At 36.2% G+C, this 25,996-nt stretch overlaps 1 protein-coding gene across 1 annotated transcript; it reads right to left on the bottom strand.

The window, feature by feature from the left end:
* Nucleotides 1-260: 260 nt before the first annotated feature.
* Nucleotides 261-2,747, bottom strand: LOC131876165 (G-type lectin S-receptor-like serine/threonine-protein kinase At2g19130). The gene has a single exon (XM_059220984.1). It carries the CDS (start codon nt 2,745-2,747, stop codon nt 261-263), a length of 2,487 nt encoding a protein of 828 aa, XP_059076967.1.
* Between the last annotated feature and the right edge of the window lie 23,249 nt (nt 2,748-25,996).

The raw sequence follows: 25,996 nt of genomic DNA, 5'->3' as shown, positions 1-25,996 counted from the left end.
ACCACAATGTAAAATTGATCTTAATTAGATTGATTTTAAAATTTGTGTGCATAAAGAGTAATACTGATATCATCTTCAAACTACTTTATATATTAAGAGAAAAAATATATAAAATTATCATAGAGAACAGTTATAGTTCTCTAAAACTTGAGAATAGACTTTATAGACAAGCGTCGCATTAATCCGTAGAAGTTACAACAGTTTGGCCTCCAGAATTGGAGGCTATTATTACCAGAAACTTTTTAGATAATGACTAAATCTTAAATAAGATCGCCATCTTGCTCACCTCCATGGTGATCGGGAAGATTGTCGAGAGATGCCTGATTTTGCAGTGCGGTGGTGTCCACTGTCCCTTCGAGTATTTGCACGACTTGAGCCATGGTTGGCCTAACATTCTCTTCTTCTTGAATGCATAATATGCTTGCTGCAATAGCCCTTCTCACCTCTTGAGCATCTGCCTCACCTGAAATCCTCCCATCAACAATACCCATGAGGTTTCCTCTGTGGAATTGATCGGCAGCCCAGGGAGGGAAGAGATAGGAGCTCGGCTCGAGCGCATTGAGGTCGATATTCCTTCGTCCTGATATAATCTCCAGAAGTGTAATGCCAAAACTATATACGTCCGCCTTGGGAGTGATGGGAAGACCGGAGATCCACTCTGGAGCCAAATAACCTATCGTTCCCCTCGTGGTGGTCAGTACACGGCTGAAATCTCTACCCACCAGCTTTGCCAGCCCAAAATCAGCTACTTTGGGACAAAACTCAGCGTCCAGGAGAATGTTTTCTGGCTTAATATCACAGTGGATGATGCGATCTCTGCATTCCTCATGGAGATATGCTAATCCTCGTGCAGTGCCCAACGCTATCTGAAATCTGCTTTTCCAGTTCAACAACTTCCCTGGCTCTTCTCCGTCGTTCCCGCGGAACAGGAAGGATTCAAGAGAGCCGTAGGGCATGTACTCATAAACGAGTAACCTTCGAGATCTCTCTGCACAAAATCCCAACAGCCTGACCAGATTCACATGATGTATGTTACCAATGGTACTTATTTCTGCACGGAATTGCTTTTCTGCTTGGGCTGAACTCTTTAATTCCTTGACAGCAACCAGAGTATTGTCTGGCAGAGTTCCTTTGAACACAGAGCCGAACGATCCGCTTCCCAGCTTTTGCCTGAAATTCTTTGTTGCAATCTGCAACTTTCGGAAAGTGAATGTTCTGAGGGATGTGGGGACATCATCCTCCTTGAGCATTCTTCCACGCTTCCACATTATACACACGATGAGAACAAGAATAAGAACAAGAATAAGAACAAGACCCGTAGCGCCCACAGGAAGCAAAATGTGAAGGTCAAAGGATTTACTTTTTGTCTTAGATGTCGAACCTTGTAACTCAGAAGCTGCCAAACGGATATAGAATGACTGGCCGCCGGGGGAGTCGCGCAAGTTCATCAAATCTCCAAACCACAATCGACACAGAGGAGGAGATGAGCTACTGAGCCAAAAGGCCGTGCACGAGCAGTTGTTGAGGCAGGCAAGTTGGCAATCATTCAGAGTTCGCTCGTTGCTATATGGAATAGCTTTATCATCGGCCAAGTGCTTGTCCTTCACTTCCAAAAAACCGTCCGTAGAATTTGAGAGTGAGCACTGCAATAGACTTCGGCGAACACAACCACTTAACCAGTATTCTTGAGAACCCCAAGCATGGTTGTTTTTGGGCCTGAACCCCTGCAAACATGTGCACGTATCATTGGCATTGCCTTCGACATGATTACTCAACTTAGCATAGCCATTGCATGCTGCATTAGCCCCACACACATCATAAACATTGCATTGATCCCTGGGTGCAAACCCATCCAGAATCCATGCACCATTTTGGCTCAAATAGTAGCCCCGCAATACCCCATTTGTTCCCAAAACTACGTGTCCCATCATATTGCTAATTTTAGATGAGCAGTACATTGTTGAAGGAGAGATAATTATAAACTCTATTTTAAGATAAGAGGCCGCCAAGGCATATCCTGGCATATTTGCGAAATACTCTCCATTCCACTCTCCGCTAGATGCGTACTGACTACTGTCGTGAGAGATAAGCAGTAACTGAGTCTTTCCTGGTGAAGGATCCATTTGGAAAGAGAAAGGTCCAGGTGCCGGATCAGAAGAACTCTTCCAAGAAGTGAGTTTCATTCCTTTCCACATCTTCATCCTCGGCAGCCATGTATCTACCGGATGTAGGAAACTTTCCCAAACAATTTCAGAAATATTGCCGGGCCTTGTTCTCAACATAACCAAATTTCCTGATTCCAATATTGATGCCCGGGACGCCTTCAAAGTGTTGTTGGACGACCAAATTGATCGTCCATGTAAATCAAACAGTCGAAGACAACCATCTGTGGATAAATTGAAAACGCCGGGCATGTTTCTCAGAGGATTTTCGCGGTTAGCCACCCAAACAATAGTTTTCTCAGAGACTTTGGCATACCAGATGCCAATATACCAGTTATTAGTGTTGTTGGGACTGAAAAATCCCAATGCAAACGTGCCATTTTTTGAGACCAGGGTCTGATTTCCAGTGAGGGCAGTCCCCATTGGAAGAGTGTATTCCCTGTGAATTGCCAATGATTGGCATTTATGCAGTGGAATAATCATAACACAGGACAAGAGACAATATTTCAACCAGGTTTTGGCTACAATCCTGTTCTTCACCATTTTGAAATCCTTCACAACTCCCAGCTCTCCAACAAAGCGCATCGTGACACTGCGTTTTTTATTGGCATTTCGATGCCGCGCACACTACAGTAAAGTCTAAATTATCGCGCACGACAATCGCCGTGTGGGTTAAAGTGTTGGCTTCTAAAGAAATCAATTGCTAAACTTTAGCGTCTTCGCCGTGTTGGAAAAAAATACTAGTGGACTAAGTTTTGGTCTACAATTAAATGTACCATGGCGACCACGGCCCGAAAAGTAGAGAACGAAGTTCACCATGTAAGATGCCAAATTTTTAGATCAATTTACATTTGAGAAGATAATTATTTTACATTTATTAAATAAATTAAAAATCAAAATATATTAACAAAATATTGGATGTTTTTTCTGATGCCAACAGCTACAAACTCCTCTCCCACAACCCTTATTCCAAAATCATTAAAAAAGTCAAATTTGTTGTGTCTTGTTTCTCTTTCGACGATGACACTAAGAAGCGACTTTTGAGAACTATATAGTTAGCATCTACCAAGACCAAGCCACTAGAAGAGAACATTCTACATTAAAACTCCATAATTCCTATTTGAGGGCCTCTCTCTTGCCTTATTCCTCCCATCCTAACTCTAAGAAGAATTGTTCTCTTTAAACTGCATAGTTGGAGGCATGAGAATTTACAGTACCCCCAATAATATGATGAGGTCATCCTTACTAACCAATCAAAATAGTTATTGTAATCAAGAAATGAGTATACTGCATTCAAAACTATTTTTATGAACCAATATGTATCTTATTATGTTGAAAGATGTTTGGAATATCAAAAGGTGAAAGGAAAACTATTCAAGAATAACTATATCCACATGAAATTTCATCAAATAAATGGGTAGTAATATCCATAAATTTCATTTCTTCATTATAAAAATATAGGAATAAACATGTGTATTTTAGTTGCAATAGATAAATTAACTAAGTTTGGCTATTTTATGTCTAGTAATTTGAAATGTAATATTTTAGAGTTCGCTATTATATTTGTGAAATAAATGATTAGGTTGCTTCTAAGCAGAGATAAACTATTTGAATGAATGATTGAAGGGATTTTAATAACGCTCACAAGATCAAACGGTTTAGGAGATCAAGAACTCCAAAAACAATGCTAATTCAGATTTCTCTCCATGTTAGCTTCTTTTTTTATGAATCTTGACTAAGATAATCACAGTTTTGTGAATCCTTAAGCAACTTATTTAGATTGTTGAATTTCAAATTATTTTCAAACTGTTTACAGATATCCCCATAAACTATACACTCCATAATAAAATTCAAATCAAGATTTTCAACAACATTAACAAGCTATATAATATTAATTAGTCCGTGAGCCTCCCTAAACCCTAGGGCAAATGATTTAGAGTGGAAAGTGAATGTTGTAGCCGACGTGGAGACATCATACTCGACCTCCACGGCTAGAACAAGAGAAAGACCGCCCATAATAAGACAAAATCAGTAAACAACCGACCAGGTTGGAAAATATTTAAATAGATTCCAGCAATCAATGAAGTGAAAGTCAAAAGTCTTGTTAGAGGGTGTTCTTTCTGTAGATATGTCGGTTCCCCCGATTGGTAATTGTAAAATAAAGCACTACTTTCCTGATTTTCCAAGGACTAATCAAACGTTTGCGAACATACCGCATCACCAATGGTGCGAGACAACTTAACATCCTAAAAATTAAAAATCATTATATTCTTTCTTTAAAAATATTTCATATTAAGGCTTTTTATTGCCCAATCTTTCATTTTATTTATTTTTTGGTTCATTATATATGACTTCTAGCTTTCATGTATTATAAATATTTTATTAATTTTATCAAGAAAAAGAATTGTATTTATTAGTAAAACTTTTTTTTTCACTTTGGGTAGACTTTATTGAAAAAAGGTAGGTTTATAGTATTTTTTAATTAAAATTAAAAACTAGAATATGATTTTGTATTTCGATTAGTAACTTTTTATAAACATAATGTTGAATATTAAAAATTAATTGAAAAATAGAGTGTTTTTTTTTCATCTTTTTTCGTAATAACTGTTTTAATTAATTTTAATATGGATAGTAATGAATAATTCCTTATGAGCACTAATAAATACTAAGTTCTCTTAAGATCTACTTGACAAAAATCATTTTTATATTTATAATGTATTGTGGCAAGAAGCTACATACTAGAAGCCAAGAAGATAAAAGAAATAAGAAGATTATATCACACTAAGAAGCCAGGAATCAGTATTATCTAGTCATCCTTATTTTAATGTTTGAGCTGTTTGAGCTGGCCACTAGATTCTGCTTAGCAGTGTGAGGAAAAGACTACATCTATTGAATAGTAGTCCCAATCTAATTGACTAGGGTTTACAAATAATGTCATGTCTCCTCGTGATCTCTCATATTAGTAATGATCTCATTATGAATGTTTGTTTAATAATCCATGATACTTCTTCTTTGATCCATTCATAGATTGAAGAGTTGGAAGTCTACTCATCTTTAAAAAGATCTTCTATTGAATTCATAAAATATCGAAGGTTCATCCTCTTGATTTGCATCTCTTGAACACAACCACATCCAATAGTGATTAATTTCTAAAGAATGTGCACAATGACATGGAGAGAATCATATGATAAGTTGGCATGGTCTCTACTATTGAAGAAAATAAACTATAAAGATGTTCTCTTATGTTGAGCCACAAACAATATTAGCCTTCTTGCTTGAAATAGACTTATCATCCACAACCTTTCATTTCCCCTCCTAAGATGAATAGGTTGGCCTATTTGTATCTCCACCTTCCCATATTACCTATAGAATTATTTCTATCACTAACCACGGGAAGTTTGGCATGAAACATGTGATTTGACCCATTATACTTAAATCATTATCAATGATGATGGTATTAGAATGCAAAGAAAGATTAGTGTTTCTATGGTTCTAAATTCTAGATGAGGGGTAAGGTTGATTGACTCAACTCGTGGAATATCTTGGATCTCCACTCCTTAGTGAATATTGAAAGAGAGTAGATGCATATAATTAACAATAGTTAAGGGCTTGTGAGAAAGTAAAGAATAGTAGTAGGAGGTCCTAAAAACATTACAAGATTCTAGAATTTCTATTGAACAATGTAAAAAGGAATGGACAAGATTGTCTGAATTCAATTTCACAAATGGAGGAGTTGATAAATTCTTTCTTGGGGCATATTAAGACATATACATGAGTTTTTCAACATCTCAAGTGCATCTCAATTGCTCCCAATGGGAAAAAATGATGGGAGACAAAAGCATGAGATTAAAATACATGAAGATACATAAGGACAAACAAAAACATCATAACACCATCAAAGAAGGATAGATTAAAAGGAAATGATTGCGAGTGCTAATTGAAATTTCCTTCCTTGAGAAAGGAAACAAGAATATCATTAAATCAATGAACAACTACTATACAAAAATTTGAAAGATAAAATTTTAGCTATACACATATGTTTGTAAACTTTTTTATTAGATTGCATTGAATGAAATAGTAAATAAATTGAAATAGAAACAAGATATTTACACCAAGGGTTAAGATAACCTTTACAACAACTTTGGCATATGTTTAAATGTTAAATCACATTGTCTAGAGACTAATGGCTAATGTAAAAGGGCAAACTTAGTATTGGACGATATTTGGTAGATCAATATAGAAGAGGTAGAAATACTACATTTATTGGGTTGAATTTTTATCATTATATTTTCCATTCTTCTTTGAGGATGTCTCCATATGAATTCCAATACGATGACAAATGTAAAATTGATTCTAGCTTGATTGTTTTTGAAATTTATGTGCATTAACTTTGAAAAGAACTATTGGCCATGTGGAGGAATTGATTATGTGTTGCATTGATCTTTGTCATCACTAGTACATTTGGGCCTAATTTTCGACAGACAATTATCGGTAGTTTGACGACACCACGTTGGACTTTCGACAAATTTAACCATTGAAAACTCATCCTCGGTCTTTTTGACGATGCCATTGGCATCGGAATTCTGACAACATTATGAACTCTTTCGACGGTGGCTATATTTGCTCCCTTGACAAAAAATTTACACAGATTATCGTCGGAATTCCGACGGATGCTATGTTTGCTCCTCGACGACTGTCTGACAAGGAAGTGACGTCGGATATACAACATCCTTGTTGGATGTTTCTTTAGTTGTCGTTAGAATTCTGATGGTATCAGACGATGTGGGTCAGATGGCTTTGCTGTCGGTGAATGAAAGCATTGAACTAGTTGTACTTTTAAAAATTGCATAAAACATTTTTTATTTATTTGATTCAGTGTTATTTACAAATTTTTTTTATCAATGATGTTTCCTTTCTCCAAGAATTGTTTAGGATCTTTCCGTTAGATAATATGTAACATCCAATGATAAAATCTTTTCTTTACAAATGCTTATTCTATTTAATTATCATTTGAGTTTGAATTATAATTTATATCTGTGTGGAAGTAGAAGATACAAGTTGAAGACTTGTGCGCAAGTAAATTTTGTAAAAGAAAGCAAACAAGCATTATCTTGAATGACATGGAAACAAGCTCATCACCTGCCTAAAAGAGAGAAATTGGAGAAAAGAAGAGGAAAGTGGTAAAGGGTGATAAATACATAGAGAGTATGCAATACAAACAAACAATGTCTGGAGTGTATGATGTGACATCTCTAATTTATGTCCGGAGGGACTAACTGGTTTTGGAGTTCCTGGGAAACCTATTGGGCCATGCTTGGAGGAAATCAATGTGTTCATGCAAGGACCACCTTTTTTCTATTATGAGAATGATGCTTTTGCACCAAAGGATATTTGGAAGGCAATATCCAAAAATTTCTATAGTGTGGAACAAGAGTTGGTGGACTTGAAGTACTTTTCAGCTTCTAGAAGACCAAGAGGTTATGTACACAATCTCCTAATAGAAGGGTGATTTCAAGCATTACCTCTCCCCCCCATGACTATTCAGGAAGCACTTCCTCAGAGAAAGGACTATTGGCCTCCATGGAATCAAAGAAAAAAATTGAAGCATAGACTCTAGATGATGTGGTGGTGTCCTTCATGAAGAACTCTGCACTATAATTAAAAATTCACGAGGGAAACTGCAAGATAGTGAATAGAAATACATTCTTGAAAAGTGGGAAGAATGGATCTTGGTTTGGGTGTGGCCAGGTCAGGTGGCTCCTCTAGAGGTTGACGAGATAGAAATAATATTAGGATTTGAAAAAGATCACACTTGTGGAACTTTGTGTGTGACTGATTGATTGCGCTATTTGGGTAATGCATTCCAAATAGATACAACTGCATACAGATAAATGGTATGCAACTGTATCTATTTGGAATGCATTACCCAAACAGCGCAATCGATCAGTCGCACATGAAGTTCCACAAGTGTGATCTTTTTCAAATCCTAATATTATTTCTATCTCGTCAACCTCTAGAGGAGCCACCTGACCTGGCCCCACCCAAACCAAGATCCATTCTTCCCACTTTTCAAGAATGTATTTCTATTTACTATCTTGCAGTTTCCCTCGTGAATTTTCAATTATAGTGCAGTTTCTTCACAAAGGACACCACCACATCGTCTAGAGTCTATGCTTCAATTTTTTTCTTTGATCCCATGGAGGCCAATAGTCCTTTGTCTGAGAAAGTACTTCCTGAATAGTCATTGGGGGGAGAGGCAATGCTTGAAATTGCCCTTCTATTGTGACATTGTGAGAATGTGAGAATGGGAAGAGGCCACAGAAATGATTTGAAATGTCTTGGTCTTTTTTTAAAAAAATGTAATGCCCGTTGTCGTCAGAATTTCGACGAACGTGGGCACTTTTTGTAAAAAAATTACAAATGTCATTGCCAATTGAAAACATATATTGAATTATCATTGGAATTTTGATGAATGCGGGCAATTTTTCAAAAAAAAAATCAAATTTATTCACAATATACCTTCTCCGTTGGAATTTTAGGGCAAATGTATTAGTGCATTGATATCAACACTATCTTATTTGGTTGTCTATCGGATTCCGGTAGAGTGGTTGGAATTTGATGATGATCAGGAGATTTGTCTCTGGTATATTCCGATTGGTGGAATTGGTTTGCTTCAGTCATTCATGTGGTTTAGATTCTTGTTACATTCAGTTGGTTTGAGATATGCTGATTCGAAAGCTATCATATGTTCTAGTAAGCCTTTTGGTTATCGGTAAGGGTCTTACTGGTGGATCTTTATTGAAGATCTTTTGATGGATTCAATAAGTGGTGTTGGTGCGGCTTCTAGAAGGTCATGCAGTTGAAGTTGGATGATTGCACTAGTAAAGGATAGAAGTCTACTTGTGATGAAGAGATTCAAATTCTATGAATAGATAACATGATCAGTTATTTGTGTTGTCATTGTTGGAAACTGATGTTATTGATGTTCCTGATGTTTTGTTTTATCATCTAAGTGATTTGGTTTAAAGAAAGATAGGGTTTATTGACAGTGAACTAAAGTTTATGAATTAGGACTTTAACTGGTAAAGTAGAATTATTTTGATTGGATTGGTCGATTGGAAATGATTGGTGATTTGTGGTTTGGATGGTGAACTTGTATCATGGAAAGATGTATGTTACCGGAACCGAAACTTGTGATGATTACCGGAAGGCGTCCTTCAATTTCTGATGAAGTTTTGCTAAGGTTTTAGTAGGGTTTAAGGACTGATGAAGAAATCATCAAACTGGTAATGATTTCTGTTATGATAGTGATTGATAGAGAGTCTACTTAGAGTTGGTAACACGACACAACCCACATGAAAGATTTGATAGCTATTTTAGCGTGATTCAAGGAAGATTTTCTTGGAAATCAACGAAATTCTTTGGAGAGTGTTTTGAGGATATAGATCAGATTTCCGTGATGAGTTATGATCAATCATCGATTGATATTGCATTATAATTTGTTGTTATGATTTGTTTAGTGATCTATGATGATCTTTTGTGACCTTATTGTAAATTCATGATGTAATTAGGTTTTGTGGCCGACCTAGTTAAGGTGGCTATTTATGTTGACACAATTTATGTTTATTGTGTCAGTGGTCTTAGAGAATGTGTTAAGCCATCCAAGTGAAGTGTGTAATCTTCCTAAGATTTGTAGAGTGTTGTGTATAACTAGATTTGATCAAGCAAGCAAAGAAGTGCAAGAAAATAGATCATTTTTTTACTGTTGTTCCCTAACAGTTGCACTAGGTTAAATCCCTTGACCGGGTAGGTTCTAACATGCCTTAATCATTTAAGTCTCCTAATAGGGAAACTCTCAAAAGAGTGTTAAATAATCTCATGATGTTGATCTTCACATATCATCAAGCTTCTAATCGAGTTGCAAGGGAAATCCCCTAACTGGGTGACTCCTAATAGGGTTTGCTCTTAATCGAGCGTATTGTAAGCTTATAATAAGGCTAAGCTCCTAACAGGGTGTACTTCAAAAGAGTACAAATATTTGTGGGTGCCAACTCCCACCATGGTTTTTTCCCTATTTGGGTTTCCACGTCAAAAAATTATGGTGTTCATGCGTGGAATATTTTTCATGTGATGTTCTTGTTTATATTTCATTTCATGCATTATTTTTGAGACACCGGTTATGATGTTTTATCATAAGTTTATCAGAGGTTACCAGTACTGATAAGAAGTTGTTTGAGAAAGTATTTGATCTTATTTATAAGGTTAATGAGTTGGTAATTGATCAAGTTTATATTATTACTTTGGTGGTGAAAGTATTGGTAAATGATTTGATTGAAGTGTTAAGCAAATTTGATAAAGAGTTATTAGATCTGATTACAGTAGTTGCAGATCTAAGATAAGATGAAATAAGTTTGATTTTGAGTTAAAATTTGAATTGGTCTTAATACTGATTCACCCCCCTCTCAGTATTAATTGGATCCTCATAGGATTAACAAGTGGTATCAGATCTTTAATCCTCTATGTGTAGAAAGCCTAACCGCTTGAGGAAAAGATTATGAGGAATTCAAGATGATGAAGAAAGAGGGTCCCAAGTTCAACAAGGATAACTACAAGATGTGAAAGGACAAGATGAAGATCTACATCAAAGGTCTTGGTGCACAGTATTGGAAGCAAGTTGAAACAACATATGTTGCTCCTACCACTACTCCCTTGACATAGGATGAACTTAGAGAACATCAAGATAACATCCCTAGAATCTATTGTAAGTACTTTATTTGATTCAGAATATATTGATTTCAAGGATTGGAAACTGTAGGCGAGGTTTGGGAAAAGTTAGAGACAATCTATGGAGGAGATGAGAATATTCAAAGAGCCAAATAGGAAAGATTGAGAGGAAAGTTCGATGACATGAGAATGTTGGAAGGAGAGAATATTGGACAATATGGTCAAAATCAAATAAGTTGTTGGCAAGATTAACAGTGCTGGAGGAAAAATAGAAGATGATATAATAGTAAGTAAAATTCTGAGAACTCTTCAACCTCAGTATGCTATAAGAGTTTCGGAAAACCAAGAACATAGATCTATTTCAAAGGATAAGATAACTGTTGATTCATTGATTGGTAAGCTTACAACTTTTGAATTAAATAGTTTTGACAACAATGTGACAAAATCTACTGAATCTACCTTTAAAGCTTTTTTTATTGGTTCATCTGCTAGAAAAGGAAAAGACATATATCAAAATCATGAGTGCAAGATAAGTCATGGAAGTAATTGGGGAGATGAAGATAGTGAAGATCAAGTGATGGAACTTGAAGCATTGTTAGCAAAGAGATTTCCAAGAGGCATTGGTATGTATAGAGGAAAGATACCTTTGAAGTGTTTCTCTTGTAATAAAATTGGTCATATTGCTGCTAACTACCCTAACATCAATAAGAAAGAAAATTTTAGAAGATTCAAAGGAAAGGGTAAGAAACATTGTTATGTTGCAGTAGATGAAGGTGTGACAGATGAGGAGTTAGAACAAGAAGATGACAATGAAGAAATCGTGTTTGTAGCTGTGAAGGAGGAACTGTTTGATAAAAAGGCATTAGTATCTCATATGGAGAATAGTGGTGAGTGGATTATAGATAGTGGCTTCTCACACCACATGACCGAAGACAAAAGTAAGTTCATAACCCTTCATGATTTTGATGGAGGTGTTGTTAGATTTGGGAACAACTCTCCTTGCATGGTGAAAGATAAAGGTTCTATATCTCTAAATAGAAAGAGTAATGCTGATGTTGTATTTTGGGTTGATGGTCTTAAGAATAATCTTTTAAGTGTTGGTCAGATAAATGATAAAGGTTATTTGCTTGAATTTAAGAGTGGATTCTGCGGAATTCTTGGAGGTAATGGTGAACTGATTGCTACCAGGAAGCAAACTAGAGGTAACTTTTTCCATTTGAATAGTAATGTTAATAATTGTCTGGTTGCAAGAATGGATGATAGTTGGTTATGGCATAAAAGATGTTGTCATGTTAATTTTGATAATTTGATTAAGATAAGCAAGTCAAGTGTTGTAAGAGGATTACCCCAACTTGTCAAACCAGATAGTGTGATATGCAAAGATTGTCAAATTGGTAAGATGATATTTTTTTCAAGAGAAAGAATGGTATTTCTGAGAATGTTTTAGATTTTGTACATACTAATCTCTATGGCCTGATGAGAACAAAGAGTTATTATGGTGATAGGTATTTCATGATCTTCACCGATGACTATTCTAAAATGATGTGGGTAACATTTTTGAGAGAGAAATCAGAAGCATTTAATAAATTTAAATCATTTAAAGCTTTGGTTGAGAAGGAAATAGGTAAGAATCTAAAGTGTTTAAGATCAGAATGAGGAGGTGGATTCACATCTGATGAATTTTTTAAGTATTGTGATGAACAAGTAATAAAGAGACAAATGCTAGCTCCAAGGACACCACAACAGAATGGCATTGCAGAAAGGATGAATAGAACAATAGTTGAAGCTACAAGAACCATGTTATTACAGGGTAATGTATTTATTTTTTTTTGGAGAGAAGCAATCAATACTGCTATATACACTCTTAACCAGGTACTAGTAAAAAGAGGTAACAATAAGACACCCTATGAGCTATGGTATGGAAAAACTCCTTGTGTTAGTTATTTGAAAATATTTGGAAGTCAATATTTTATTAAGAGAGATAACAACACTAAGAAGTTTGATACAAAATCTGATGAGGGAATTTTTCTTGGTTACTCTTCTAAGAGTAAAGCATATAAATGTTACAATAAGATAACTAAGAAAATTGTTGAAAGTGCTAATGTAAAAGTTGATGATTTATATGCTAAGTCTGAAGGTACAAGCATATTTGAACCTGAAAAGGATGATAATGAGGAAAAGTCTTTGATCATTGAACTGAAAGAAAAGAATAATGAACAAATAGCAAATGCAAAACTAGGTGCTCAAGCTATAAGGGATGACAGTGAAGATGAAGAACCCGATGAAGAAGATGCAGAACTGACACAGGCAATACCTAGATATGTCAGACTGAATCATTCACAAGAAAAAATAATTGGTGATAAGAATGCAGGTGTGTAAACCAGGAGAAAGATCAAAGAGAATTCATATTTGATATCTACAATTGAACCCAAGATAGTTAAGGAAGCACTAAAGGATGGTGATTGAGTTAAGGCAATGAATGAAGAAATAGATCAAATTGAGAAGAATCGGACATGGTCACTTGTTCCTAGACCGGAGGATAAAAATGTAATTGGAACAAAATGGGTCTTTAGGAATAAATTAGATGAAGAAGCAAGAATTGTAAGAAACAAGGAAAGCTTAGTCTGCAAAGGGTATGCTCAAGAGGAAGGTGAGGACTATGGTGAAACATTTCCTGTTGCTAGATTGGAAGGTGTAAGAATACTACTGGCATTTGTTGCATATAAGGGATTCAAATTCTACCAAATGAATGTCAAGTCAGCCTTTCTAAATGGGATTCTAGAAGAAGAAGTATACATTGAACAACCTGATGGATTTTCCTTGACCGATGATAAAGACACAGTGTGTAAATTGCACAAATCTTTGTATGGTCCTATGTAGGCACTGAGAGCATGGTATGAGAGATTACATGCACCTTTGATCAAGATTGGATTCCAACGTACCAATGAGGACAGTAATATTTATTTGAAGACTGATGGAGACAAGATGTTGATAGCATAAGTATTTGTTGATGACATAATTTTTGGTGGCAATGATGATATATGTGTATGAACTTTGCTGATATAATGAAAAAAGAATTTGAAATGTCTCTAATCGGTGAAATTAAGTTCTTAATTAGCTTACAGGTCCGACAATTGGATGGTGGTATCTGTATTTGTTAGACCAAGTATATCAAAGAGGTGTTGAAGACTTTCGGCATGGAAGATTGCAAACCGGTAGGGACACTGATGGTGACTGGTTGCAAGTTATCAAAGTGTTAGTCCTTCCCCCAATTTTCATTAGAATTTAAAACTCAGAGGTCATCTTTTGATCTTTCTTTTCCCTTTTGGTCATATATTTTCTTTCCTTGAGCCTGAGTCATTGAACCTTTTAAAGTTCAAGGTTCAAAGTTCAAAATGCGCTTTAGAGAACTTTTCCTTCACGACTTTGTTTTATGATAAGGCAAGCGCTTTGTTGCAATTTGCATTGAACTTGAACCCATGAACCTTTTTGGTTCAAGGTTCAAGGTTCAAAGTTAGTCTTGCGTCGGTTTCGTCTTTGCTCATTAATTGTTATATGTCTTGTCGCGTAGTTGGTGTTTTGTGTTGTTTTGTGATATTTCTCAATATTGAACTTGAACTCTTGAACCTCTTGGTTCTTAGCTCAATTTCAAGGTTCGAATCTAGAAGATCAAAGTTCTATGTAAAATTGATGCATGTCTCTTTAAAAAGAATGTGGCGGCGGGAAAAGAGAATATTTTGGGAAATTCAAAATGTTAGTTTCTAAAATTATGACAAGCAATCATGATAATTCATGAGTTGTGTGATGAAGTGATCCAAAATTAAATGCATGCTAGTTATACGTCAAATCAGGCGATAGATCACATGAACTTATTTAATTAGTACAACTAGCTAAGTCTTGAGTGTGATTTTATCTATCTTTGTTGTGGAAATTAGTAATTGTTTCTAGAATTGTCCTTAGTAGTAATGCAAGCAGGAAAAATTGAAGGTATTGTGTTTGCACGCAAAAGCTTTCCAAGAATTTTCTATTGAGACCAGGTTAGTTTCAGTCATTCTCTCTTCTACAGTATTTTCTTATTCTTGAAACTAGCTGTGCGTAAAATTCATTGCATTCCTGTAATTGTTTGTTTACAATGAGAGGGGCCATAATGAGACCCACTCTACCAAGGCTAGGCTACACTTCTTGCCTGGCTAGTTCACTCCCAGAGATGGGAGATACTTCATTAGCTCTAGCAGATCTCTCTGATTTTCTCGAGAGAGCCAAAAACCCGGTCTAGAATTCAATGATGGAAAGAATAGCGAAGAGTGGTTTGGTTGAGGCTGCCACATTGCCCATTGCTGCACCATGTTCGGAGTTAGTACTGGAATATATGAATAGGTATGATGTGGAGCACAAATGTATCGGGAATGTCAATGGTGAAGCGCTGTTAAAAATTGACAGAGAGACCATAATGGCAGCCATATGAGCACTGGACTATTGGCACATCATATTCATTCTTCTCTGAGAAGAAGAGCACTTATAAAAGTATGATTGCTAGGAATTGGTTACTGAAGATTCAAAAAGGGGGGTCTAGGTTGCCAAGGCCACTTACCAGAGAACACTTCATAGCAGAGGTGCGTGACATTGTCATTCTTTTGAATAGGTTAAAAGGGAATGCCCATGCCTTCTACTAGGAAGACTAGATATACTTCTATATCCAAGTCACTTCTATATCCAAGTCATGCTAAATGGGAGCACTTATCTAGATTGGGGGCAGGTGATTGCAAAAAGATTACATGAAAGTCTGAACAGGTTTGCTGGAATGAGTGGTTTCTTCATGTCATCATATTTGTTTTATATGCTTGCATGTACCTGAGATTGGAATGGATTTCATCATGAACCTTGGGTTGATGGTATAAAGGTGTATGATTATTATCCTCACCTGCAGGAGTAGAGGTATCACTAATACATTTGGTCTAGAATTCCGATGGAGGTTTCCGACGGAGAAGGTATATTGTGACCAAATTTGATTTTTTTTTGAAAAAAAGCCTGAATTCATTGGAATTCTGATGATAATTTCATATTTGGTTTCGATGGAGAAGGCATTAGGAGTGATTTTTTTTTTAAAGTGCTCACGTTCGTCAAAATTTTGATGACAATGGGCATTAATTTAAAAAAAATAAACACCGCAATTCATTTTAACCCAAAGCTGCAATCCCGTGCAAGCAGAGCTCTGTCACTCCCTGCGTGCAGTCTCCTCCACCCAATCCTAAATAAAAATACTTGCCTATGAAAAGTAGAGCTCTATCACTCCCACCCAACCCAACATTTGAGCTTCACTGTGGTGACACATTCCAACTTTGACAATATTTCACGCAATTTAACAACTAAATGGTTAGGGTGCTCTACTTCATATGAATTTTCATTTTGGGGTTGCACATTATCGATTTAACATTGATATTGAATTTTGCATATGAATTTTTGACCTACTACAAGGGAAATTTATTCCACGCTATCGATAGATAGATTAACCTTGATCATGCTAACAAAATATGGAAGTTGAACCTTAACAATAAAATGTTGAAGAAAACCCTTAAGTCTTGTTGAATCTCCCATACATCATATCAGGAATAATCCTAAAAAGGACCTCTTTCCTTACATTCCCATCATCAATATACTAGACCTAATGGACATACTAGCATGCATAATTCCTCTAAAACATAGCATTAATACGCAAGAGCTTCAAGAATGATAGCCAGATAATTGCCAATTTCTACTACTTTCACCGCAGAAGCCGCCAAGAGCCAACCATCTTCCGCATCCAGCATCCTTTGAAAGGGGGCTAAATTTTTGTTGATGACCCCAATTCGGTACACCTCCCATGCATCTTCTATCAAGGTTTTCTTTCTTTCCTTCTTTGCCTTTGCTTGGACGTGCTCCTCTTCCTCATCATCCGGGTCCTCTTCTCAATCTGATGAAACGTAATTGCTTGAGTTGAAATACAGACCCAATAGGCTTACCCAACTGCTTAAATCCAGGTTCAAGATTTTGTTAGCAACAACCTGCCCATCCACAAAGCAAATAAACCCATCTATCTTTTGGATACATGCCTCCTTTGAATCCAAAACATCAAACATTGGGCAGAGAACAACTTCATAGATGAAACTATCACACCAATGTCTACCACCACCCAAGATGGAGGTCATCAGTCTCCATACCGCATCTCCTACCCTATCATCGGTATGAAATAACCTGCTGCATTGCATTTGGAAACTTTCCTCTCTACACATGCAACTTAGACCAAAATGATGAACCATTTCTGTGACACTTAGTTGAATATTGTATGCCTCCTCTCTACAAACACAATGGCCCTTTTATAATGATCAATCATAAAACTACTAGGCCACAATTCTAGAATCGATTAGACCAGTCCAATTCCTCTCGATCAAATATTGTCCTTAATATCTTCCTACAATATGCGCATAATCTTTCTGCAGTGCTAGCTATGTACCTCCATTTGTTGTATTTATCATACTCATCCTTCTCTCCTATCGAGATTGGTTTACCAAGATCCTTAGTACAAACTGAGGTGAAATTTCACATTTTTGAACCTATTCTTGCTCTGATGTTCTGATTTGCATGATCCTTATCACTTCTTACTATCCTTAAGAGCTCTGCACTCTATACCTCATGAATGATTTCTTCTTTTTCATATCTTGACTCGATACTACTGAACCTTTAGAGCATGTATTTCTTTTGGAGTCTATATGAGAGAGATTGGGCAAATATGCAAATAATGACAGACCATTGGACTTCATCAGGTAATTGAGAAAAGAAGAATTGGATTGGTACATGAAGAACTATTCTCAACACTCAGTCACTTGGGATGTAGAAAAAAAAGAGAATTTTTAGCAAACTTTGGCACCCTAGAAATTCCAACTGAAAGTGTTAATAGGATGCAAAACTTGACACAAGGAGACAATTAATCAGTTAAAAGCTATAACAAGAAATTTAAGGAAGTATATAGAAAACTAGAGGAACCTTTAAGTGAAAAATAGAAAATAGAATAGTTCATATAGGTATTACATAGAGATATTTGAGCAAGATTGGATGGAAGTACCTAAAAAATATGTTTATTCGATTGCCATGACATACCAGATTGAAGCTCAAACATGGAGAAGACTGAAGAAAGATAGGAATGCTAAAATCCTTGAAGATTTACAACCAAAAGTACATACATTAGTAGTACAACAAGCAAGGTCGGTGAACCTAAAAAGCCTAAGAAAATTTGGTATACATACTGTAATAGGTAAGGGCGTATCCAAAATGAATGCCCCAAGGATAGATCAAAGAAGACACTAGCTAAAATGAAATTAGTATGACCCAATTGTATGTGCTATGTTATTTATCAAGAATGAAATATACATCTAACAGAAGATTGTCTGAATAAAAGCCTCCAATGTAAAATGGAGGAAATCTATATTGTCATAATCACAACTATGATGTGGATAAGAAAAGAAATGTTGGATACTAAATCCCACACTGGCAAGATAACCAAAAATCCTACTGCATGTTGAATAATTAACAACAAAGTTAACATGACAAAAATAGACAATCTAATTATAGAGGAGGTACATGAATTTATATGTTGGGTGGAGAAGAAAGGGAAATGTTATTTTGTGAGCAAGACACTCAATATATATTTTCATATGAAAATGCAAGGATATTCTTTCAAAAACTAGCTAGTCAACCTACCCAAAGTGATGAGTTACAAAGAGAAGCAAGAGTTATTTGAAGATGCTACAACAAGGAATTAGAGGATGTCATAGAATGGATATGGGGTCCTTGGATACTTCTATGGAAGAGTACTCTAGAGGAAAACCAGTCATAGAGAATAAGAAGAAAAAGAAAACTAGATGGGAGAAGAAAGCACATGTTCTAACTAGACAAGGTACTGATACTAGAAAGAATAAGAAGAAATAAATGGTAGAGGAAGGTTATGAAGAAGATTATAGTCTAGAAGAAGAAGATGATGAAGAACCAAAATATTTTTAGACAAATAAAAAGCAACATGAGAGAGTGGTAGAGCAGGCTAAATAATCAATAATTCGACAATAACATGAAGAGGAGGGTTGTTTCACTAAGGAAGAAGTTAAAATGCTTTAAGAACTAGCAGCTCTTGCCAAACAAAAGGACTTGGTACTTAAATTAAAACAATGGGGAAAGTACTGGAATAAGAAGAAACAAGTGAACCAGTTATTTGAGGACTGGAATTGGAAGAATGGTTGAAAGTAATTAGAACCTAACCCACCACCTCAGAGTTAAGGAGTATGTAAGTTAGTCAAGTGGCTGGATAAATAGACCAAATTTGTAGAAAATAGATGTTACAAGGTTCACAAGGATGAAGAAGAGGCAAATCCAAAAATAGATATTAAGGTAGGAAAAGGATAATGACAATTACAAGTAAAGAAGGATTCTAATAATCACTATTATAATTAACCACTTAATCTCTAAGAAGAAAACATAGCTATATCAGATAGCCCAAAAATGGCAACAATAGGAGACTATTAGGAAAGAACTAGTTGTAGTATCAATAATTGAATTATTGACACAGTTTGTGGAACTATTCCCCTAAAATTTCATGGAGATGAAGGGAATTAAGGAAGTAGGTACTATGAAAATACAAGTAAAGGAGAACACTAAACCACATAGGAAAAGACCATATTGCGTTAACCCCAACATGAAGAAAAGGGAGAAAATAGAGCTAAACAAAGCTATCCAAAGAAAGATTCATTATTACCCGTATTGACTACTTAGCCAAATTGGTAGAAAATAAACCAGCCAAAGATTATATTACATATACTGCTACTAAATTCTTGTACAATAACATCATTACCAAATTTGAGTGCTCCTTAAGTATCACAAGTCATGAGGGAAAGCATTTTGTTAATAGAATAATATTGTCTTTGATTATATTTGGCATAATAAAAGGTGAATTTGAATAATGTTGTCTTTGATTATATTTGGCATCTAAACTCATTGGGGTGAATTCACAAAGCTGGTTCCCACTTTCGCCAACGAAGAAATTTGGTGAAAGTGGGAAGTTCAATTTTCTAGGTGTTCGAGCGAAATAGGGGTTTTCGCTTGAACTACCCCTAGGAGTTCGAGTGAACCATGTTGCGGTCCTGGGTTCGCTCGAACCGTGGGTGGCTTTTGGGCTTGAGCGAACCCCTTACAATATTATTATTTTAATGGGTTCGAGCGAACCCCACCTTTGCTCGAACCCTTTTTCAGTTAGGTTTTTTTAAAACATTTATAAATAGCGAAAGTGACAGTTAAAAGGTCATTTTCAAACTTGTCTTTTTCTGTCTGGTGGGGGTTGTATCGAACCAGGCATCAACATCACGTCACCGAGCTTTTTCTATAGCAGCTAGCATCTTTCATATTTCAGTTTTCGATCTTTATTATATCAGGTGCACAAAATAACCCTTTGTTTGGTTTAATAATGTTTTTTTTTTATTAAATTAATAAATAATTTGTTTGTTAATTTATTTTTTTAATTAAATAATTTTATATAGTTATTATTTTTCAACATTTTAGAAAAATGTTTGATAATTTATTGTTTTTCATTATTTTAGAAAAATGTTTGATAATTTAATGTTTTGCCTGAAATTTGTCAATTTGTTTTTAAAATTACATAATTGTATATATGTATATTTTTTTCAAAATTTTAAAAAATTGTTATGAAAAACATAGAAAACTAAGGTAGTAAATCAAAACTTAGAAAAACATTAGCAAAAAAAGAAAATTAGAAAAATGTCACAAACGTAAATATAATAAATTAAACGTTAGAAAATTAATAAATTTTAATTTTAAAAAACATTAGAAAATTTAGATAACAAATTTAAACAAATTAGACAAAATAAATCCTCTACAATGTGACCCATTTTCACATCCTATTACACGCACAACATGACCCCTTAAGATCACATATGCCCTGATGACACTGTATGTTCCCTTAGGAGGTCATAAAGGATCACATATAAGATACTAGTGTACATATGACATTCCCTTTAGGATCACATAGTGTCTTAAGGGGTCATATGTGGTCCTAAGGGGTCACACATGTGTGACCCCTTAGAACCGCATATGACCCCTTATAAAATTGTAGTGTGAATGACATACCCCTTAGTCCATCAAATAGTGTCTTAACACATGCGTGACCCATTAGAACTGCATATGACCCCTTATAAAATCTTAGTGTGAACGACATACCCCTTAGTCCATCACATAGTGTCTTAAGGGGTCGTATGTGGTCCTAAGGGGTCATGCATGCATTAACACATGTGTGACCCCTTAGTAGGTCACATAGGACCCCTTATAACATCCTACTATACATATGACATTCCCCTTCAGATCACATAGTGTCCTAAGGGGTCATATGTGGTCCTGAGGGGTCATGCATGTGTTATAATATATGCATGACCCCTTAGAACCGTATATGACCCCTTATAAAATCCTAGTGTGAACGACATACCCCTTAGTCCATAACATAGTGTCTTAAGGGGTTGTATGTTGTCCTAAGGGGTCACGCATGCATTAACACATGCGTGACCCCTTAGTAGGTCACATAGGACCCCTTATAACATCCTATTGTACATATGACATTCTGCTTAGGATCACATAGTGTCCTAAGGGGTCGTATGTGGTCTTGAGGGGTCATGCATGTGTTATAACATATGCATGACCCCTTAGAACCACATATGACCCCTTATAAAATCCTAGTGTAAACGACATACCCCTTAGTCCATCACATAGTGTCTTAAGGGGTTGTATGTTGTCCTAAGGGGTCATGCATGTGCATTAACACATGCGTGACCCCTTTGCAGGTCACATACGACCCCTTATAACATCCTACTGTACATATGACATTCCCCTTAGGATCATATAGTGTCCTAAGGGGTCATATGTGGTTGTGAGGGGTCACGCATGTGTTTTAACATATCCGTGACCCATTAGAACTGCATATGACCCCTTATAAAATCCTAGTGTGAACGACATACCCCTTAGTTCATCACATAGTGTCTTAAGAGGTCGTATGTTGTCCTAAGGGGTCACACATGCATTACAACATGCGTGACCCCTTAGTAGGTCACATGGGACCCCTTATAACATCCTACTGTACATATGACATTCCCTTTAGGATCATATAGTGTCCTAAGGGGTCATATGTGGTCCTGAGGGGTCACACATGTGTTATAACACATGCATGACCCATTAGAACCACATATGACCCCTTATAAAATCCTAGTGTGAACGACATACCCCTTAGTCCATCACATAGTGTCTTAAGGGGTTGTATGTGAACGAAATACCCCTTAGTCCATCACATAGTGTCTTAAGGGGTCATATGACATTCCCATTAAGATCACATATTGTAGATTTAATACTTTTATAATCATATGGGCCCAAATGTTATATATCATGTTCTTGAGTTTTTTATGTATGTCAAAGATTTAAATATACACGTGTTAGATCTCTCTATCTCTCTGAAATATATGTTATCTCTCTCTCTCACTTAAATATTTGAAATTTTTATGTATTTTTTGAAAATAAAAATGATCTCTCTCTCTCATGAAGATTTATATGTATAATCTCTCTCTCTCTCTCTCTCTCTCATGAAAATGATCTCTCTCTTCCTGCTTACGTATTTATTTTAACTTTATGACATGTACCTAGATAGATGGCATCCCAGAATCACATATAACATACTAGTGTACATATGACATTCCCTTTAGGATCACATAGTGTCCTAAGGGGTCATATGTGGTCCTAAGGGGTCACACATGTGTTATAACACATGCGTGACCCCTTAGAACCGCATATGACCCCTTATAGAATTATAGTGTGAATGACATACCCCTTAGTCCGTCAAATAATATCTTAACACATGCGTGACCCATTAGAACCACATATGACCCCTTATAAAATCCTAGTGTGAATGACATACCCCTTAGTCCATCACATAGTGTCTTAAGGGGTCGTATGTGGTCCTAAGGGGTCACACATGCATGACCCCTTAGTAGGTCACATAGGACCCCTTATAACATCCTACTATACATATAACATTCCCCTTAGGATCACATAGTGTCCTAAGGGGTCATATGTGGTCCTGAGGGGTCATGCATGTGTTATAACATATGCATGACCCCTTAGAACTGCATATGACCCCTTATAAAATCCTAGTGTGAACTACATACCCCTTAGTGCATCACATAGTGTCTTAAGGGGTCGTATGTTGTCCTAAGGGGTCACACATGCATTAACACATGTGTGACCCCTTAGTAGGTCACATATGACCCCTTATAACATCCTACTATACATATGACATTCCCCTTAGGATCACATAGTGTCCTAAGGGGTCATATGTGGTCCCGAGGGGTCATGCATGTGTTATAACATATGCATGACCCCTTAGAACCGCATATGACCCCTTATAAAATCCTAGTGTGAACAACATACCCCTTAGTCTATCACATAGTGTCTTAAGGGGATGTATGTGAATGAAATACCCCTTAGTCCATCACATAGTGTCTTAAGGGGTCGTATGACATTCCTGTTAAGATCACATAGTCCAGATTTAATACTTTTATAATCATATGGGCCCAAATATATGGGCCCAAATTTCATATATCATGTTCTTGAATTTTTTATGTATGTCAAAGATTTAAATATATGTACATGTTAGATCTCTCTATCTCTCTGAAATATATGTTATCTCTAGATCTGAAATATATGTTATCTCTTTCTCTCTCACTGAAATATTTGAAATTTTTATGTATTTTTTGAAAATAAAAATGATCTCTCTCTCTCATGAAGATTTATATGTATAATCTCTCTCTCTCTCTCTCATGAAAATGATCTCTCTCTGCTTACGTATTTATTTTAACTTTATGACATGTACCTAGATAGATGGCATCCCAGGATATACCTTCGCAGGCTTCTGATTAGGATCCACCTACGCAGGCTCCTGATCAGGAGCCACACATTAATGATGTTGATCCTCCATAGCAGGATCCTGCTGATCCTCCACAGCAGAATCCCCCCTTGCCCGAAATTGCTACTATTTTTCAGTATAGTGATCATGAGTTGCATAGGTTGAGGGCCATATTAGATGACCCTCGTACTGATGGCGTGTACAAGAGTACATGCATGCCCATTTTTGATAGTTTGCAGACATTGAGGGACCGCTTAGTTTCTCATACCTCATTCTCACTTGAGGTTATAGAGGATATATATAGATAGTTGAGGAGTGAGGTGAGGGTCTTCATTCTTTTGTTGATGTGGTGGGGGTGGTCTCGAAGGAGACCATCAAGGAGAGATTCTTTCCACAATATCAGGAGAAGAGTAAGGTGAGGGGATATCAGGTTACCAGATGTATCAACCCATAGGTTGCATCATTGATTTACCCATGCTTCTTAGTTTCCCATGGTCGTTATCCTAATAATGACTAGATACCATTATACTTTGCACAACAGGTATTTGCTGAGGTTCATTGTCAGATGAAACCAAACTACCTTGATATTCCAGGATATTATGGACAGGGGAGGGGTAGGATTGTTGATAGAGATGCATATCGTAGGTGTGATAGAGCTCCGCCTAGACATAGGAACCTTGTTGGCCAGAGATTTCCTGTAGTAGTCCCAGCCATGGCCCCCATAGTGGATCACATTGTGATTTCTTCTTAGAGAGAAGCAATTGATAGGATTGGACAAATTGCATTAGCAAGAACCAGCATATATTTTGACAGGGTGGGCAGATATATGATGAGTCAACCACATTCGCCATCATCCATAGATCATGCATCTTCTAGTCATGGGGGGCTTCAGATTCAGATGATTGGTATATTACTGCTGGCATCCCCTCCCTAGATGAGGTAGTAGCTATAGTCGGAGGTAGTAGACATATACAAATGTCATAGTATTTAGTCGAGGACCTACTACATGCTTATAGTTTTATTTCATCTCGACTTGGGATACCATTGGTTCATGTTAGAGAGGAGATTCTCAGAGATGGTCAGGCTATAGTGCATTGACAGATACCCCGAGGCAGTCACAACATTCTCATCACTCTACGCATGCTTCAGGCACTGACCCACCTATAGATCACTCTATTGCTATAGAGGAGGAGCTACGAGCTGATTAGGTCCATATCACAGATGAGGGCTGCTTGGATTCATTTGAGGAGGAGATACAAGCTGATCAGGTCCATATCACAAATGAGGGTTTGGACTCATTTGAGGAGCAGTTGAGAGATTTGAGCCATATTGGATTTATGGACATGCTACTATAGTCAGACACTTCATCCACGATGCCCACTCATCTAGTTAGCCCCTTGCACTCCTCACTAATACGTACAACTAGAGAGAGATATGCAGGCACGAGTGATGTTATTGATATGATCATGGGATAGGATCAGACTATATAGCCTACTCCAGGTGATACACAGGTATGTACATGTACATGTGCATTTAAATTTTTAGAAGATATGTATACATGTTGCAAATTTGTAGGATAAATATATATATAGATCACGTTTAATAAATAATCTAGAGTTCTAAGTTTTAATTTGTAGATCATTTAAATTGATCATGGACTAATCCTTAAATTGATAGTTAGCTCATGTCACTCCTTCCTTGAGCTCTGAGTGTGTGTGTAGGAGAGATTCTTTAGATGCTGTTAGTGGATAGGTTAGTTATGGTTTTTGGTACATATATGTACATGTATGTATACATGCACGTTACAATTTATATTTAAATTTTTATTTAACTCTACTTGGATTTGATGTACATGCACATCTAGAGAGATAGATATATTATATTTAATATTTAAATAAATTCTACTTTTGCAGGACTCTCCCTCAGATGGTTGCTCAGTTTGTATCCGACATGATCCCTGTTGATTTGCTCCAGACTTTATAGCTCATTTACATTTATCTTTTTATAGACTTTCATATTATATATATTCATGCATGTACATGGAGTTTAGACTAGATTATATTTTACACCAGGTTTGTGTTTGATCAGATTATACATGTTTGATTAGATTAGATTTATAAATGTTTGATTAGAT

This window comes from Cryptomeria japonica, chromosome 5 (assembly GCF_030272615.1).
Source record: "Cryptomeria japonica chromosome 5, Sugi_1.0, whole genome shotgun sequence".
NCBI classification, from domain to species: domain Eukaryota; kingdom Viridiplantae; phylum Streptophyta; class Pinopsida; order Cupressales; family Cupressaceae; genus Cryptomeria; species Cryptomeria japonica.
The sequence above is the reverse complement of the archived record's forward strand: the minus strand, read 5'-3'. Positions and strand labels throughout refer to the sequence as shown.